At 27.1% G+C, this 20,590-nt stretch overlaps 2 protein-coding genes across 3 annotated transcripts; both read right to left on the reverse strand.

Annotated features, from left to right (window-relative positions):
• Nucleotides 1-929: 929 nt before the first annotated feature.
• Nucleotides 930-13,252, reverse strand: Fkbp39 (FK506-binding protein 39kD). The gene is made up of 9 exons (XM_089229136.1): nt 13,036-13,252; nt 12,722-12,817; nt 6,973-7,140; nt 6,807-6,908; nt 5,054-5,200; nt 3,356-3,675; nt 3,104-3,289; nt 2,859-3,037; nt 930-1,621 (listed from the first exon to the last, which is right to left on the reverse strand). Exons 1-9 carry the CDS (start codon nt 13,040-13,042, stop codon nt 1,540-1,542), a joined length of 1,287 nt encoding a protein of 428 aa, XP_089085262.1. The 5' UTR covers nt 13,043-13,252; the 3' UTR covers nt 930-1,539.
• Nucleotides 13,253-15,287: 2,035 nt separating this feature from the next.
• BORCS7 (BLOC-1 related complex subunit 7) lies at nt 15,288-19,482 on the reverse strand. Of its 2 annotated transcripts, none has more exons than XM_015514490.2 (2): nt 19,292-19,482; nt 15,288-16,551 (listed from the first exon to the last, which is right to left on the reverse strand). In XM_015514490.2, exon 2 carries the CDS (start codon nt 16,483-16,485, stop codon nt 16,168-16,170), a length of 318 nt encoding a protein of 105 aa, XP_015369976.1. In that variant the 5' UTR covers nt 16,486-16,551; nt 19,292-19,482; the 3' UTR covers nt 15,288-16,167. The 2 variants fall into 2 exon arrangements, with proteins under 2 accessions (XP_015369976.1, XP_015369977.1); XM_015514491.2 differs by lacking the exon at nt 19,292-19,482 and adding an exon at nt 18,828-19,242.
• Nucleotides 19,483-20,590: the final 1,108 nt, after the last annotated feature.

Genomic DNA, 20,590 nt, shown 5'->3' on the forward strand with positions numbered 1-20,590 from the left:
TACCCTTTCAACATTATTTATAGTATTTAAATAACAAAACAGATCCATATTTTAACACAGAATCTCTTTAAAATGACTTAATTGATCAGAATAAAAACCCAATATTTATTAATTGTAGACAAATATGCTCAATATGAGTTGAATAATGGATAATTACACCAAGGTCTCGTATGACAACTACTATTGTAGAATTACATAACAAGATTTTAATTGAGACATTTAGACCAAGACTATTTTACAAATCTATTTAATTGGTTATTTAACGTAGAGCAAACGTGTAAAACTATAATTAACTTTGAGTTCGTCACCAAAAATTTTAAATTTACAGTGTAACACAAATAGCAATATCAACTAAGAATACTAACAGCCACGGAGCTAGATGATGTCTTTGGGGTACACCAGAGGTTATTGGGAATTTAGATGAAAAATGTCCATTAACTAACACTTTTTGAATGTTTTAGTCAAGTATAAACTGAACCAGTATAAGACCTTACCAGAAATGCCAACAAAAGTTTAATTTTAAAACAATGATGTCATGATTCACTGTATAGAAGGCTTAACAGCTGGTGTTAATAAATGGCATTGACTTGGAGGCTAGCTTTTAAAGGTTATAATATAACAGTGGAAGAATTCTTAATGTTAGTTTCAATAATACAGACCTGATCTGAAACACTATATTATTTCACAAAAGAACACTTTTTAGTGATTGAGAATGTGAGACTAAACAAAAAAAAAAAATGAAACCCTTAGTTCATATGTTGGATAAAATATCATGCATAATATAATATTAAAGCTTAAATGTTATGCTTTTTTTCTAAATGAGCAATTATTTAAGAATTATAATGCCAATAAATATTTACACTGCAGGAGATAATACATTTAAATATTATAGCAATAGTTATATTTTGTGTAAAAAATAAAAAATGGTATAAAAACTATTTATTTGTTATATTTCTTCAATAAAAATAAAACATTAGTCCTTAGTACTTAATTCATACAGTAGACTTAAACATCAATATACTATCAATAAATTGTATGCTTAGAAAAATTAAATTTACATAATTTTATTCATTACAAATATCCATAAAAATTATGTTATTTAAAATATTTATTATTAACTAAGTGATAATTAATTACTCAGGAAAAATTAAGTTGGATCAAAAGGTATTTAATTAAAAAATGAATTGAGTTCATTATTAATTTATGAATTAATTATTTTATTAAGTCATTCAAATACAATTGGTAAATTACTGCTTAATAGATTAGACAAAGTCATTTTTTCTACAATTGCAAAAAATTGTCAGCTAATTAATATATACGAAGTATAATATTAACAATGGTTTACTTGAATTGTTGAATAAAATCTTTTCAAATTAAAAAAAAATGATGCTATATTAAAATTACGGTTTTGATTGATTTTTTTTTAAACAAAAACGGAATACTGATATTCATTGTTTGTGGTCATTGTAAAAAAATGAATGGTAAATAACAAAAAATTCATAGGAGTATCAGTCAGAATAAAATACATATTGGATAAACTTAATTAACATGTTTAAGTTCTACATCAAAAACTAAAGTACTATTGGGTGGAATTTCAGGCGGACTTCCTTTAGCACCATACCTGAAAAATAAAAAAGGTTGTTTTTAAGCAGCATACACAATAACAATTAAATATATTTTTTTTAACATTTTTATTTTGGCACAAAAAGAATCAGTGTATTTTAAAAATATGACACCTATTATTTGATTTTTCACTAATGAATAATTCAATGAACATTGACACCAAAAGAAACATTGCATAACAATTATTTAAAAATTATAACCATATTCATACCTAATATCACGATTTCAGTAAAAAAAAAAAAAAAAAACCGAGTTATGTTAATATCATAATCCTACTAAGGGGTAATAGAACAGACAAATTTTATGATAGTTAAATATTTTTCTTTCAATTATATGGTTTATTAAACAGATTGAGTATCTGAATTTATCACCGCCAACATTTCACAGCATTTAGAATGCTTAAAACCAATTTATCAGTTGATATCTATATATTAAATTACGACATGGCCTTTTTGACATCATGAGCCATAAGTTAATCTTACTGATACAAATTTATTTCCTTATCCAAAATTCTAAATTTAAAAAATCATCAAATTGGCATACAGCATGTAATAAGATTACATACGTTACTGATTATTGAATTATTGTGTCGGCATCGTCCAGTACATATATCGACATTTACGAGTGTTTCATTTTATAGTTATGAATAATATATTGTATACTAAAAGTGAACGGGATAAAGATAAATTAATATCAAAAGGATATACAGGGTGTTCCGTGAGGATTTATTCATTGCGATTTAAAAATTTGAGTGAATAATAGGTCTATTAGGAAACTCCATGATAAGAATGTTATCGGTTTACTATGTGATTTTTTTAAACATAATTCAGTATGCAAGTGAGTTATGAGCATTTTAAAACTAAAACGTATTACTTTCTTTAAAATGTATTTACTGTAAAAACCCACATGAAAACACTGGATTTTAAAAATTTGTTTAGTTTCAAGAATTCAAAATCATACGAATTGTGTTTCCTGATAATTGACTACCAATAAAACAATATTGAAATAAAATTATTTATCAAGTTTTCATAGATAAATTTCAATATACATGTCACGAGGCTCTTTTTTGTCATACTAAATGCGTGGCCCAACTTTGTTCAATTATAATATTATAACATGGAATAGTATATCGTGTGCACCTTTAATTCATAATTTCTAGAGTACAGTACATTTATTTTAATAGGTTAGGTTAGGTTAAATAATAGTGAAAACTAGTAACAGAAAATATTACTTACGCCATATTTGGTGGACATATAACTTTTCTTTTGCCTCCTACTTTCATACCAGCAATACCAATATCCCAACCTTTAATAACTTCACCACGTTGTAATCCAAATGTAAATCCAGGCCCTTTCTGCATGGAATCAAAAACTTTACCAGTGGATTTCAGACGACCAATATAATAAACTTTAACCTAATTATTTATAAAAAAAATTGTTTAAGTATAAAATCCCAATAATAAAAATGATTCAATACGAACATTTTTCCCTGGTTTTGCTACAGCACCATCACCTATTTTGAGATCATTAATGATAACCCCGCCATTTAACTTTTGTTGTTGATTTTGCTTATCTTTGGGCAATGGAGTATCTGGTTTAGTCTTTAATTCACTGAGTGGGGTCTTCGGTTCCTTGTTTTTCTTTTTTTTACTACTTTCCGTTGAACCCTTTGAATATAAAAATAAATAAAAATAAGATACAGTTATCATAAAGTAAAATCATTGTAAATTTACATTTAACAAAGATTGATTAGCATCAGGCGTTTTAGGCATTGGAGTCTTTTGACCTTTAGGAGTTTTTTCTTGACCTTTAGGTGTCTTTACTTGACCTTTAGGGGTTTTCAGTTCTTTTTTAGGAGACTTTTGTTCATTTCCGTTCAATTGTTTATTTGGAGTTTTTTGTTGTTGTTTTGTGTTTTTAGTCAATACTGGTGTATCTTCAATATCATCACTATCTTCTTCTTCTTCATCATCGTCATCGTCATCATCATCATCATCGTCGTCGTCGTCGTCATCTTCATCTTCATCATCATCATCATCAGCCAAATCACTTACTGTACACAATCAAGACATTCATTTAAAAATTAAAAATTTTAATTAAACTTAAAAATTTAAATGCTAATAAAATACCACAAAAATTTGTGAAAAAACATAAGAGACAGATAATACTATTTTAAAATTGTAGATGGAAAATATAGGGGGGAACTAGCTGATACCTGTGCCCGTTAAAAATACCGACTCAATATGTGTGTTTAATTTGTCGTTTAATAAATGGTGTAGTTAATAATAATGTACACAAAACTTCACATGAATTTATCTTATCTTTATCTCCAATAAAGAGATTAACAAAGTCATATACAGGACGAAAATTACTGCATTCAATCATAATAATATCTTGCATTCTTAGCTCGTCATTTATATGTACCTTAATATATATATATACAGTAGAACCTCTCTAATCCGTCACTTTCGGGACTGTGGGTGTGGTCGGAACGCGAAAAAGGTTGGATTATCAGAATATACAGAACATTTTTATATACATATTACATACAAGATTATATTAGAAATTTATTATATTTTACAATACTTAGAAAAAAAGCCAGTTATAGATTTTTCTTTAGCAAATGATATTCTAGACTTAGCTAAGACTAATAAGGGAAATATTAAACTAGCAATTAATTTTATATATGTACTATAAATTAGAAAATCCAAACTGTACTTTTTAAATTACATACATAATATTCATATCAATAATACTATGGTCGGATCAACCGGAGCGGCGGACTAGCCGAGGGCGTACGAGAGGGGTTCTACTGTATTGGGATATCCATAGTATATGATAAAAGGACATGATTGTCCAAAAGTCCAATATCCACACGCATAATTACATACATATTATGTATTTAGCATGAAAAGCAAAAAATTATGTAAAATAAGAATAAATAGGTAGGTACAACATTGTGGAATACACACAATAGTCAATGCATAGAAATATAGAAATAGCTAAATTATCCAGCTTCACATGTGAGTATTTAAGGTATTTTCATATTCACAATTGTATATAATAAGAGTATTGGCATACGCGTGATGCATGAGATTATTTTTATTCATAAACTCGCCGGAACAATTCTTATCCAAATTAATGACAAAAGGATAGGTGCAGGTATATGGAAATTCGAGGGCCGCTGTACAGCATAATACTTATTGTTGGCGAATAATTATAATTGTTAATTACTCCACTGAAACTCACAACATTTTTGAAAATCCTATCTTATTGCATGTTGAAAATATAAGAAGAACCTCTATTCAAAATTTCAAATTTGCATGTTGTGTAGTTTTTGAGTAACAGCAATCAGTGACCTAAGTGCTATTTGGATTTTGGATCTTTTATGCTATGGTAAAATTAAAGTAGATAACTAAATAAAAACTTACATTTTAATCCTTCATCATCATCACTATCATCTTCAAAATCCATGGTTTCATCATCATCGTCACTTTCTTCATCAGACTGATTAGTCTCATCCAATTTAATAGATTTATTTTTTTTTGAACCATTATCTTCAGATTTTCTTTTATTACCTTTAAATCATTACAAATATCATGCAAGAATGTTAATAGTAAAACCCAATTCATTCATTGTTATGCTACTCAAAAGCATATTTAATAGTCGAAATATAACTAGATTTTATTTAAATAAATTAAGTATGGGGTATTAAGTGGTTGAATTTTATTTCTAAAAATTGATCATTATTTTAATAATTTAATTGGAGAAATTTTTCTTTCTATTTCTTAAGATTGGGATGTTTAAAATTAAACTTGCATAGATATTATATTGTAAACTATTTTTTGAGCAATTAAAATAGTTTAGATTTAGTACTAGGAAATACCTTGATAGTTCACTTATTGACAAATCAAATGAGATAATTTAAAAAAATTTTAATTTGACCAGTTTTGTAGTTTTGTCTGGCTTATAATAATTTTGACCAAAAATATTGATCTATTCTATGCAGTCACTCACATGAAATAACCCACTTATTGCGTACATATTTATAAAACCAATATATGAACATATATTATATATTATAATACATATATTCTGGCCACCGAGACCGAGAGAGCACTACTCCTTGGTGCAATCAGCAATCAAATGAACAAGCTCCACAGTTTGCTCCCACTTTACTACTTATTTGCAGAGCAAAATACCATCACTTGCAATGCAGCGACAAAATCCATGATGGCGGCCAGCAAACCTGAGGTTTGGTGATGGGAGTGGGCGAGAACAGACAAGGTTTGGATGCCGCTTAATAGAGGTTTCTCGGTGGCTGGAGTATAGATAGCTGCCTTAATTAATTCTTTAAAAATTGTCGGTATCAAATCCCCAAAATTTTGATGATAGACCCTCTACATGTTTCGAAGTGTGGAACAATTATTAAGACGATAACTGAATGTCTTCCATCTTACTCTTAAGTTAAAAGTAAACTGACCATATTACTAAAATAAAAGTAAGAATATTAATTATACTCTGTTCAAGTTAAAAAAAACAACATCAGTGACCAGTTTTGTCAGGCAAAAACTGTTTGTCAACATCTGTACATTATCTATGTAGTATTAACATGCTCTCGTGCACAAGTTAAATTCCAACTACATCTGTTAAATTGATAAATGTTTACAAAAAACAAGATTTTTTTTTAAATTAAAATTTTTTAAGAAAATTATGTGCATTTTAAATTATACAGAAAATTAACTCGCTTTAAAATTGAAATAAATAAAAACCCTCAAAAAAACCTATATTGTCAACTAATCATATCCTTACTTCTAATTTAGTGATAGGTCAATTCACTATAAAATGAAGTATTCAGAACGTACTATGTGCTGTTATATGTTTGTAGGATGAAGTTAACATGTGTCATTTTCTTGATAAACCATTATAATTAGTAGTTTTTTTTTATCAAATCAATTGATTGATATTAGTGTAGAATATTAGTAAATTAAATTAAAATAATAATCACAGTCTTAATATTTAAAAAGCTTTTCTAATATGAACCCCTTTAAACTTAATATACAATACAGTTACTTAATGACTTCATTTCACAGGTAAGTTTTAAATAAAAGAAGTATCTTCTTTTGAGTTAGTATATAACTACTAATAAAGAATACTTATACAATAATATTTAAAAAAAAGTACCTTTTCCTTGCACAGCTTTATTTTCGGTTAAGTTTTCTTCATTTTCAGATTCACTTTCTAAATCAGAATATAATTCATCGTCTTCATTTAAGTCTAAATATCCTATAAATTCATAAGCCAAACGTTAATTTAAATTATATAATCAAATCTAAAGTCAAATAAATACCAGTCATATGTATGTTAGCAGTGGCTGATGTAACAAACTTTAAATCTGTTCCTCGAGGGAAAATATGATCCAATCGGCATTGGAACAGTTTTGATGCTTTAGACAAGTGACAAAGGATAACACGTGGGTTATCATCAGTTTCGACATATACTGTATGCACATCATCAGCTATACAAAATCACCAATAATAACATTAAACAACATAAATGTAGCAATATGTAAATTAAATCTAAATCAAGTTTTTCAACGAGATCAACAATAAATAAAATAATGTGTAGATCTCTTCTACACACTACACAAAATTTGGTGGTCAGGCTCATATAATAAACTTTAATATATAAAGCAGACTTAAAACTCAATAGCGTAAATAATTTGGTAAGTGTTTCTACTGAAGCAGTATTAGTGAACACCCCTTTGAGTGGGAGGTAGAATGGTAGTCCACATTGATCGTAAAAGGCGATCAAAGTGGACACAGTCCTTCTGGCAGGGGATACAGCGAGAGGCTAACAACCTATTCCAGTAAAAAGAACTGTTACGCAACCAAAACAAAGAAATCAAAACTCTGACATAGAGAATGGGATAAAGACTGGACACGAAAATCGGACTAAGAGGATTAAACAAAGGAAAACAGATTGAACAATCGCAACATGGAATATACAAACTTTACTACAAGCAGGGAAATAAACGGATTATCATTAGATATTATAAAATATAACATTGACTTAGTAGCACTACAGGAGCTTGGATGGCACGGACAAGGATCTATACATACGAAAGACTATACATTATACTATAGTGGTCTAGAAAAGAAAACAGGAAGTTATGGCGTCGGATTCACATAAGCAAGGAAATTAACAAGTTCTTTTTTAACTTGAAGCCATATCAGCCAGAATATGCAAAATAAGACTCAAAGGAAAATTCAGAAACACAACAAAACTCTAAGTACACACTCCAACTGAAGCCTCTGACAAAAAAGAAAATCTTTACGACAGCCTAGATAAATGCATTGATAAGATATCTAAACACAACATTATTATGATGGACGACTTTAATGCAAAGATCAGAAAAGAGGAGTCAATAAGATCAGTAGCAGGACAAATTCTCCCTACACGAGAATATGAGTGATAATCGCTTACTTTTAGCTCAATGTGCAGAGATACGTAGAATGATAATTACGGGGATAATATTGTGTCACGAGAAATATGTTTTAATAAGGTTCTCACCGCTAGATCGCGTAACAGACTTTTTGCCCTAACTAAAATGTTTGTTTATATTAAAATTATAGGTAGGTATGTACTATATTTTGTCTACAATGAAATGTAAATTATATTTTATATTGTAATACATTTTTCACCATAACGAAATCAAAGTATAATAATAAATTGTTTACTTATTTGAATGTTTTCAATTGTTTTTGTGTAGAATGGTGAAGTGTTTTATAGTATATTGCAAATCTGGTTATGCAAATTGCAAGGATAAGGAAAATAAACATTAAAATATAATCATAATTTATGTCATTTTGAAATGATAATTATTGGATACATCCAATGGTTAAATTTAAAAAAAAATGTAGGTACAGTGGTGCAAAAATTAAAAGAATTGTATGTAACTGCAGATATCTAATTATATACCTACCTACCTCCCTCCCTTATTGACTAGAATATAGTTAAAGGGGTACCTATGTTCAAATATTATTAAAAGAGAAGACTTCAACCTCCCCAATTCAAGCACTGGCTACATATGCTTTACCAGTCTTATAATATTAGTTTAAAGCTCCTACAAAAAAACCAGATTTTGATAAATGTCAAAAGTTATACCAAAAAGGGATATTGAACTAAGCACAAATTCATTTGTTTGTTCAAAGCACTTCAAAGAAGAAGAAATTATATGGTTTTGGAGTTCTGGAGAGGGAGACTCACAAATAAAAGTATTTAATAATAATAATAATATAATATATGTTCTTAATATATTTTGTTTTATTTAAAATAACAATCTGTGCGATAACTAAAAAAATCATGTTAAATTAAGTAGGTATATTTACATGAATATTATTAAATAATAAAAGATACTGTAACGAAGCTAGTTATAGCTATTCCAGGTAATACAATTATCCATATATATTCTTTCATTCATTTATTGTAAATAGGTATCTATTATAAAATATTTTCTTTGAACACAAAGTAAAAATATATCTTTCTAAATATATTTTTTGACAGGTGCAATTAAAAAAGCCAAAATTATTGAATGAAGCAATTCCTTCAATATTTTCAGGATGCCCTATATTGTGCATACTAAAAATTATAAAAAATAGGAAAAGTCCCAAAAAAAGGAGATGATGTGTCCACAATCTCAAAAATTGATCTCATGAAAATATATTTAGATATTATATTATGTATAATTTTACAATTTTAAATTCATTCTGCTTTTAATTATCTATCAAAAATTTAAAAATATTTATTTAATGAAACATTTTTAATATTAAACATGATAACTTTCAACATAGTAATCCAAAAATTTGCTTTATAATTGTGCATGCTAGAACAATTTAGTGGGTAGACATAACAAAAATTAATTACTAATATATTTTTTTTTAGATTCTGAGCGGACTGATGAATGTATTGATTTTACCATGATGTGTTTTTTTTTTGTGTCTGTCATCACGTTTTGGGGCAGTAAAAATGCTTTGATTTAAAAAAAAAATCACGAAAATTCACAAATTATTTTATGCTAGAAATCCATAAAACATTTTCTTTTTATATCTAAGAATTTTAAATTTTATGTAAGGCTCCTAACATATTTTTACAATAGCAGGTGAAATATAAAAGAAATATATTGGCATAATTTTTTTTTTAAAAGCATTCAAAGTTTGAATTTTAACAACATATGTAAAAATCACGAAAATTCGCAAATTATTTTAAACTAGAAATTATTAAAAAATTTTCTTTTTAAATCTAAGATTTAAAAATTTAAAAATAATCTATAATATATCCTAGACAGATAAACTGTCTTCGCTCAGAATCGTTTTTCGTATACAATGATATAATATCCATCCATTACAGTAACCCACTTGTAACCTACTGTACAGCAGAGCGACATCCACAACTTACCCGCCTTTTTTAAAATTTTTATTGACTTATTATGCATGTAAATATTATTTATAAAGAACAAGCTGATATTCTAGCACTGTTCATTATTATTTATTGATTTTATAATTTTACCTTAATTTGTTAATGTGTATATTTTATCTAGTATAACGTCAAATTTATAATACATGTCTTCATTTACATTAATTTATGTACAATTTTGTTTTTGATGAGACTTTTTGACAAGTTTTTGTTCATTTATTGTATGAAATCTGTATTTCAAACATGAAAATTAGGGCCAAAAGACTGCAGGGTTATCTAAAGGTAAACCTACGAATAAAACACATCCACTGGGACAATTGTTTGAATTATGAATATACGGCCGTGCGTATACCTCTATAATCTACCATGGACGAGAGGCTCTAACTGCGATACAGACCACTATTTAGTTTATGCGATAATCAGACAACGCTTACCTAATATACAAAAAGACACAGGTATAAAACAAAAAAAATGGTACACAGAAAACCTGAAACATTAAGATGGCGTAAAAGAATATCAAGAAGCTCTTGACATAAAACTAAGTAACTTAGGTGACATAATCACCAAAGATCAAATAGAAGATGAGAATTCCATATAAGTATAATAGTCAACGCAGCCTAAGGTAGATGTTATAGATGTCATCAAGCACGTTAGAAACGATGAGTGGTTTGATGAACAATGCATGGAAATTCTCAATAGAAAAAACCAAGCAAGAATAAAAATGCTGCAACAGGAAACTAGACAAAACTATGAAGCATACAGAAATCTAAGAAAAGAAGTAAAAGCCATATGTCACACAAATAAAAGGAAAATGATGAAAAACGCGTAGAGAATATAAAGGAAATAAACAATATGGGAAATGGCAGACATTTCTATAAAAATGTCAACTGGATTCGAAAAGGATTCTAGCTTAGTATTATCATGTATAAAAGAAAGGCGGATCAATAATTCACAAAGAACAAGAAATAACAGAAAGTTGGGAAGAACATTTTAATGAATTATTAAATAAAGATGTAATTACAAATGAAATAATAGAGGTATCATATGGCTCTCAACCTCAGATTGAAAAACAAACAAAAAATTAATTTGATTCAGGTATTGTCAAACTACAAGCTAACAGAGCCCCAAGAAGCAGCAGGAAATACAAAGATGCTATATTTGAACTTATATGCTGTATATGGGAAAATTAAGTGATGCCAAGAGATTGTAGTAACGGAATTAAATATTCCATCTTCAAGAAAGGAAATAGGACAGAATGTGAAAACTACAGAGAAATTATGCTGCTAACTGCTAAGTGTCCCATACAAAATATTTAACGAGTATCAGTGTGGCTTCCACAGCGGAAAAGGAACTACTGATCAAATTTTTATAATAAGACAGATAATGGAAAAATGTTTAGAATTCAATACTGATGTACACTTACTATTTGTCAACTATCAACAAGCTTTTGTGACCCTAAATATATCAGCAATGAACATAGCACTAGCGAAAAATGGTGTTCCTGTTAAAATAGTAAAACTTATAACAACATGACCCTGGAAAATGCAACGGCAAAAGTCAATATAGGAGGATGAGAGACTCATTGGACATAGATTTGGGAGTTAGACAAGGTGACGCCTTATCAGCAACACTGTACAATATTGTTTTACATGAGGCTCTAAAAGATACGATTAAAACAGGAAGTATTATAAGCAAGTCATGGCAAATCTGCGCCTATTTGATGATCTAGTAATAATGGCAAGAAATAAGAACGCCATGCGAGAAGCTTTCCATGATATAGAATACAAATGACAAACAATGGGTTTAAAGAAGTATGAAGAGAAGACCAAGTACATGAGACTATCCACAGTGAAGGCGCGCCACAGGATGCAGAATATTACAATCAGTCAATATAATTATGAGAGCGTAAAAGAATTTGTGTAACTTGGATCCTCCAAGCAACCGAGCATACTTTGAGAATATTAAACTTCTCATATCAAAACTCCTAAGATGAAGTTTAGTCGACTTAGTCGACCTGTAGTCTGCTATGGAGCTGAAACTTGGACATTGAATGGAACCAGAAGACAAAGACGACTAAGGAGTAGACAGATAGACGAAGTAAAGAAAGACCTACAACAGATGGGTATAAGTAATTGGAGAAGTGTTGCTAAACATAGGGATGAGTGGAGAGGAATTGATATGGAAGCCAAGGGTCACTATGGCTTGTAGCAATTAAAATTAGTAGTAGTATTAGACAATAAAATGTTTACTTTTGATATACACAGTTGGGAAGACAAAATTGTTTGTCCAAACAGGTATGAACTTCGTCTAGACAGTGTAAATTAGCAATTATTTTTATATACCTCTCCTACCATTATCAACCCTACTTATATTGTAAGGTAAATGTAAGAGTACTGTATAGTATGGCTAGTAAATATAAATCAAGAAACAAAATCAATAATGCACAATATCAAAATATTTTAAATTACAAGCAGACCATAGGTCATTTATATTCTAATAAAATTGTTACAGTAAAAATAGAATAAAATAAAAGGTAAATTACTATTCATTAAGTGAGATTCTAACATCAAATTAGGATATAATTTAGGTATACACAGAAATTGATATGTACGCTTAAAACATACCTTTTTTAACAGTTTCTAAATCAAGTGTAGCCATAGACAGATGGAATGTGTTCTCAACGACAGTGCTGTATTTTTTTCCTGGTTCCATTACTATGCCTGTAAAGTAAACAACGTTCGTTTAGTCAATATACATTTATAATTTATATATGACAAAAACACAAGTACTTATTCATCACAAATGTTAATATTGCTACGCAGTTAGTAATTAATACATAGGTATCAACGATTTACCATTAATTACAAAACGTAATACAAAAGATTCAACAGATACACACGTGTTTATAAAAACAGAGTACCTACAATATTATACTTACTCCACATTTTGTTGGTAGTATATTATGATCGCTTAAGAATAATAATAAAAATAATTGCGAACAATTAAATAATATAAAATTAACTATAAAACACGTGTTTAAATAGTAAAATTGCAGTAGCGAAAAAAAACGTGACTTCAACAAGATGAAGAAGCCGAAAATGAACGACGAGCGGCGTTAAACACTTGTATCAAACACTAAAGAAATAGAGCTGTCAGACGAATCACGAATAGACGATCAACAAATATGAACGAGGGTTACAATTAGAGCCAACCGTACCGATAGAAATGCGAGGGACGGAAAGCACACAGTAATTTCTCAGTATGACCATATAAAGAGAAAATTTAAGTTTAAATGTTTTGGCGCGTTTTTTAAATTCACATTCACCTCATGCATCGTACTCTACGCATATTTTAATTAACCCACAATAGTTTCAATATTAAATTTATCATATACATTTTAAAAAATTATCACTTTTTCAAAAACATTTCATTAAATTAAAAATCGTTAGAAATCATCGCTTGAGTCAGTGAAATTTAAAAACGTTCAGAAATAATAGTAAAGATGATGAGATCGTAAAACCAAAAGTTAAAAATAACTGTAAAACTAAGATACAGACATACAGCTATAATGGTATGTTCTTAATCATGTAGGTTTTCCTCGCCTTTTTTAGAATTTTCTAATAGGAACAACAAAAAGTTAAATTTAATACTCTTTTTATGACTTTTAGTATTTTATAACACCCAACTTTTCATCATATTTTCATTTTTTTTTTATATTACACATTAATCACTATAGTTTAAAAATATGATTAGCTACACTTTTACTCACTTTAGATTAGAACTAGTGTAGTACTTCGGCTTATTTTTTAATGTATCATCCTTTGATATCTCCACAAAAATAGAGGGAAAATCTCCTAGTTTATGAATTAAAGTAGATATTTTCAATTGAATTTCTTTTCCAATGTAAAAATTTAGAAATTAGGTACCTAATCATTAATTATTACACAAAATCAATTTTTGAGAAAATGGATTTTAGATATTGGTGTAACTCTAAAACAAATTACCGTAGATACATGAAATTTTCACTAATTGTTTGTATTAAAATTTTCTATACTTGATAAAATTTTCCTATCATTTCAATTCTTTTAAGTTATTTGTAGATATTTTAAATTTTAAATTTATGATTTTAAAATTCAATACAAGATTCTTCATGTGTTTGTCATCTACTTTTATCAATTAAGAAATGTCTACTGGAAAGTCAAATTCATTTTTTATGAGCTTTTAAATTACAACATTGGATAATGGATGTTCACTCAAGTTCCCTTGTACCGATATTATTAGCAAATAACTGTAGAAACTTTAAATGTACACCTTATGTTTATTCAGCCAATTCCTATAGTTCATAAATATTTCAAAATATTTCAACAACTTTAAAGTTATTCATAGACTTTTGAAATTTTCAGTTTTTATTCTATAAATGTGAATACAATTTTATTCATTGGGTCAAAAATCTTGGATGTTCTCCATAAGTGTCTTTGATATAATAGCATTTGGTCAGTTGGAAAATATTAAAAATACATGGGCATGGTTTTTATAACCGTTTAAAGTTTAAATTTATTTAATTGAATATTTACAAATTATTCAGTTGTTAAGAGTTGATAAAACATTTAATTTTAAAATCTTAGAAATGAATAAGGTTCCACAAAAGTAGTTAATTCTGTAAAAATAATCTAAAAACTATAAAAAGTTTTTTTTTTGTTATTGTAAGTTCAAATTTAGTCAATATTACAAATTAAATAACCAGGAATAACAATTTTAGTTATATAGTTGACAACAATCTGCAAATTTTTCAATTTCATTATTTTCTTTTGCAATCATAAAGTCCTTATATTGGGTTCTAATTGAAATACAATATTATAAATTATTAAGACAGTTAATACTAAATAATAGATACAATCTCCCACTTTTAACTCAATTTTGTAAAATCTATCATTTGGCACTTAGTCTTTTTTCACTAGTTCTTGAGGATAATACCATGTTATATTTCCATCAGATTAATTTTTGACCAAATGTATGGTCTGCAGCAGGTATTTATCAACATATACATCATCTATTAGTTTTATTATAACCAAATTCTTTCATTGTTGGTCTGAAGTAATACTTAAGATTGGACTAATTTGTTGAACTGTTGAATTCAAAATTACTGACCTCGCGCCATGGCATCCAGTGTGAGAAAACAAAATTCTAAAATGCTTTTTTTTTTTAGTTTATTGATAATATAATTGTTTTAATATACCAAGTATTTTTACAATGCTTTTACAATGTTTTTACAATATTATAAAGTTAATTTAATATGGTTTACAAATAAGTTTTTGGATACATTTTAGCTTGATTATGAATCTGGATGAGGATTCTTCTTGAGCTTCAATGCTTCAAGTAAAACATTTTGTGGTAGCAATGGCTTTTAGTCTACGGTTTTTGGTTTTTCTCCCAATGTTAAAGTGAAAGACAGCTTTTATTGTTTTTAATTTGGAATAACATTTTTCAATGTTTCATTGATCTATATGGTATTCCAGTGTCGTTGTGGAGTTGTGTGTTTTGCATGTACCATGGGGATTAAGAAGTATTCTGAAAATTTTTTTTTGTATCGTTTGTAATTTTTGTTTGGGATGCAGTTGCCTATATTGGGCATGCATATGTAATTAATGGTCTTATTATTGATGTGTATATTACAAGTGAGCATTTAATCTGAAGTGTTGAACTGTAATTTATTAGGGGGTATAAGATTTTTAATTGTGTATAGGCTTAGTTTATTTTTTTATTTATATGCATTTTTCATGTTAATTTTTTATCAAGATAAATTCAGAGATATTCAATTGATTGATCTTTATTATTTCATAATAAAGGCTGATTTTTGATTTTTAATTGAATTGAATTTGTCTTAAAATCCTGAAACTCCACAACTCCTTAGTTCTTTGTTTATTTAATATTAATACATATTTATTCTTTCAAACAAACACATATTACAAAAATGTAAAAAATTAAGTTGTCTAAGATTATTATTACATTATATAAAATACATTCACAAATTTATATGTACATCTACTAAAAATTAATTTAATTTATATATTTATCTTTGCATGGTTTGTACATGTTCCTTTACTTCTTCAATAAGTTGTATGGATCTTCTTAACTCTCCATATTGTTGGTTGAAATTAGTAGAAACATTTCTTAACTGATTTAAATTATGTTCAGTACGATCAATATTAGATTCTAGTAATGCGAGATTTTTGACAGTTTGATTTAACATTTCATGACTCTTGGAACTTCTGTGAATTTGCTTGATAACTGATGACATATTATTAATGTTTAACTTTACTCGTTCACTCAACAAATTTTTGGAATCACCAAAAAGGGATCTAGCACTTGTGCTGGAAGCTGACGTCATTATCAATTATTAAATATTAGTAATATATTGTATTGATTCAGTAAGTCAATATCACACCATAGTCACCTAAATAACAATTCATATTATAATTATAGTTAATATTTAAAAACTATACTGTGTGTTTAACAATAAAGGTATAATTTGGATTTTTTTCTACATAAAAAACTTACTAATATATTTATTTTTGAGAATTAAATTTTTTTTTTTAAGTTTTGTCACAATACCAACAAAATAATTTATTTTAAATTGTATCCCTTCTTCTAGAGTTCAAATTACTTTATTTTTTTTAAGTAACTTTGACTTATAAAGTTTTTTCTAACTTCAAAATTGACTTAATGAGAGCGAGTCAAAATTTTGACTTATGCATGCTGTATTTTACATATTTTCCATAGTTTATTTACAATTTTACAACGTTCCATGTGATTTTGAATGTTACTTTTTAAAAACTAATGTATAAAAAACATTTTAAATATTTTAAACATATTATTAAATTAAATTTAAAAAATAAAAATATGATAAATAAAACATGTATAAATCAATACTTTGGCACACTCTCGGTAATACAATTTCCTAGAAAAAAACTTATCCTTCACTTTATAGTAGAACACACTGCATACAGTGTTATAAGAAAACGTGACCCCCCATAACAAAAAATTTTAAAATTATATTTCAAGAAATATACTCATGGCAGAAAATTTCCAAAAATAATATTTTGAAAGTTTTTACTTCTTGAATAAATTAAGAAATTTACTCAAAAAATTGATATTTTAGAAATTTAAAAAAATAAGCTACTTGATTTATGAAAAGTACAAGGTATTTTTAACTTATTGTTTTTATAAGGTTTATTTTCCTACAGAAACGATTATGTTAAAAATCAAAGTACATTTATATTATACTGTTCCTTCCAATAATATTCATTGTTATATTAATACATTGATTGATCCACTCAGAAATCGTACAAATTATATTTTTTATTTTTATTTTATTAATCACAAACCTGAAAAATTTGGCCATTAGCTTTAATTTTAAAGTTTAGATATTATAACTATAAATATATAATATTTTAAACTCCGAATATAGTTTTGTAGAACATTCCAAAACAAAAGAAAAAGTATTTATTGAAAATATCATTATTATTTTTAGAGAAGGGTTAGTGAATCTATAAACTATATATTATGATATACCTCAAATCATGCTGAGAATTTATTGTTATATACTCGTTTAGTAAATGTCAAAGAGTATATTTTGTTATGAAAAGAGTTTGTTAACTTACAGGTTGTAATTCAAACACTACACGAAAATTTGTGTAACTTTAAATCTTTTATTGTTTAAATTATTTATAAAGAATATGTTGTAACACAGTATTGTACGAATCAGTTACCTATGAACGACGAGTCGACGACTAACTACATCTTAATTTAATGTCTACTTGTCTTGGCGACTCAGTTGCTTACAATAAAAAACATATTGCTTACACTACTCTACTATTGTTGAATAAGCAATTTATTTTTTTTTACTATTAAATAGTTGCTATTAACTAGATAGATAGTATTCATAAATTGTTGGATTAAATAATTTTTATAAATAAAAATGGATTTTTGTCTGTCTTTCTTTTATGCATTCCAAAACAGCTGGACAGATTGCGACAAATTTGGTACAGAGATATATAAGATCTATGGGCAGAAGATAGACCAAGTTAAAAAGTGATAGGCCCAACCCCAAGAGGTGCTGACTGCTGAGACATTTTGAGATTTACGATGGAAATTTTTGTTTATTTGTAAATGGTTGCTATTAGTGGTGGTTGGTTATTATTATATTATTGCTACTAGCTGAACTTGTGCACTTCATAGCCCATTAAAAATCCTACCTTTTTTATGGCTCAAACTGTGTGTTACATTTGTTTCCTTTGATTATGCTAGCAGTTTAATTTTAAGTACATATAGATAAATAATGGTTAAAATATATTAAGTTATCTTAAAATGATGTTCAATTTAGTATTATGTAAATTTATATACCGACAAAAGTCTGACAATTCAAATAATAAATTGAATGATATTTGGGCCTATCACTTTTTAAATAAGGTTATTTTTTCTTAATTTATTTTAATACCTAGTTATCTATCTATAAGTACAAAAGTATACTAGCATAATTAAACGAAACAAATTTAACGCACAGTTTGAGCCATAAAAAAGGTAGGATTTTTAACAGACTAAGAAGTGCACCAAACTTTTGATTATAGGTAAAACTTTAAAGTAATAACTATTACATTAAAAAAGTAGTCAGTAAATGTAATTTATTAATTAATTATTGTAAATTGACTAGAATGTCAAACTTAGACTTACTTAGTTATTTTTGTCCTAATTCTTAAAATGTCGAACCATTACTCATTAGCTAAATAATATGAATGTTGCTAAATTAATATCACATCTGTGCTAATCATGGACCTTATACAACTTACTGTGCTAATAAGTATTACAAAAAAAGAAGTTTGTAATAGTGTAATACCACAATTATAGTCTAGACTAGAGAGCCTTGATGGCTTGATATCAAGGCTCATCAAAGATATCAATTTTATAATGATTGAAACCACGATTTAAGATAGTACTATTTTAAATCGTGATTGAAACATATTAAAGTAAGATTATTATTATTATTATTATTGTTATTAATTATCTCTTTTCCATGATATAAGCAAAACCAAGAGTCAAGAAATTCTTATGAGTTTGGGAGCTGGAAATTACAATTCTATGAACTATGTAGCCTAAACTCTAAAGCATGACAAACTATTTTTTTTATAATAACTTACTCTATCATAGACTGAAGCGTGAAGATTTAATACGTAAGACATAAATAGCGTAAATTAATTAAGCCACAAGTCATTGCTAAAGAATTTTCAGAATTTATATTTTATTGTTAAAATTTTTAAATATTAGCTGATTTCAACAGGATTCTGAATTCTGATACAATCAATAATTCTGTATTCCTGTGCACGACACAGATATAGATAATATCTATAAATTATGTGGTGCACCCATAGGGTAATATAGAGAATATGGCATTGTACTATTTGAATTTGGTTGAAGCACAAATTGCCTCCCAGCAGTGTGACCACTTTTAAAGTCGTAACTTATGGTACCGTGGTAAATGCACTCCAAGATGGTTAGATACATAATATTATACCATAGACGATTATATTATAAAATTAATTATAATATAATATTATTATACCTTAAACATTTTACTTCCGTCTGTGGATTAACATTTAACGTATAATTAGTAATTATTAATTACCATATTATAGACAAATAGTTATTATTTAGTATTGTATCACATGGATTTATTTAAGTGAGTAATAGTTTAATAAATAAACACACATTTTTTCAATTTTTTTTTTCTGTTTGTTACTTACAACATAATAATATTAGATACAATTATACAAATAACAAAAAAAGTTAACAAAATTAAATTAGAATTAGGTATAGGTACTAGGAAATTATTAAATATACATAAAATGTATCCAACAGAATATAATAAAATTAAAACTCATAATCCTAATGGAAAATTTATATTATCCATTATATTATATAATATTGAATAGGGAGTTATAAAAAAATATATACTTGGCATATTGTTGTCTATAATAAATAAATAGACACAATTTTTTTCATTGTTTGTTATTTACAACATAATAATATTAGTTACAAATAACAAAAAAATGTTAACCAATTAAATTAGAATTAGGTATACTAGGAAATTATAATAATTATTAAATATACATAAAATGTAGCCAACAAAATTTAATAAAATTAAAACTCATAATTCTAATGCACAATTTATATTATCCATTATGTATAATTGAATAGTTATAAAAAATTATATTATTGGAATATGGTTGTCTGCTATAATAAACAATATAGAAAAATGTTATACTTGATTACCTATAGTTTTGAGTTCAACCACTTATATGACTTTAAATATATATATAAGTATTGTATTTATTTTATCTTAACACTCAATACTTATCCTTTATTTCGTAGTGCCTTTGCACTTTTTACATTGGGTTTCGTTTTGATAGTTTGCTTAAATTTTAAACCTTAAAAAAAAA

This window comes from Diuraphis noxia, unplaced genomic scaffold, assembly GCF_037042655.1.
Source record: "Diuraphis noxia isolate RWA-SAM2 unplaced genomic scaffold, SU_Dnox_SAM2 contig0005, whole genome shotgun sequence".
Lineage (NCBI taxonomy): Eukaryota > Metazoa > Arthropoda > Insecta > Hemiptera > Aphididae > Diuraphis > Diuraphis noxia.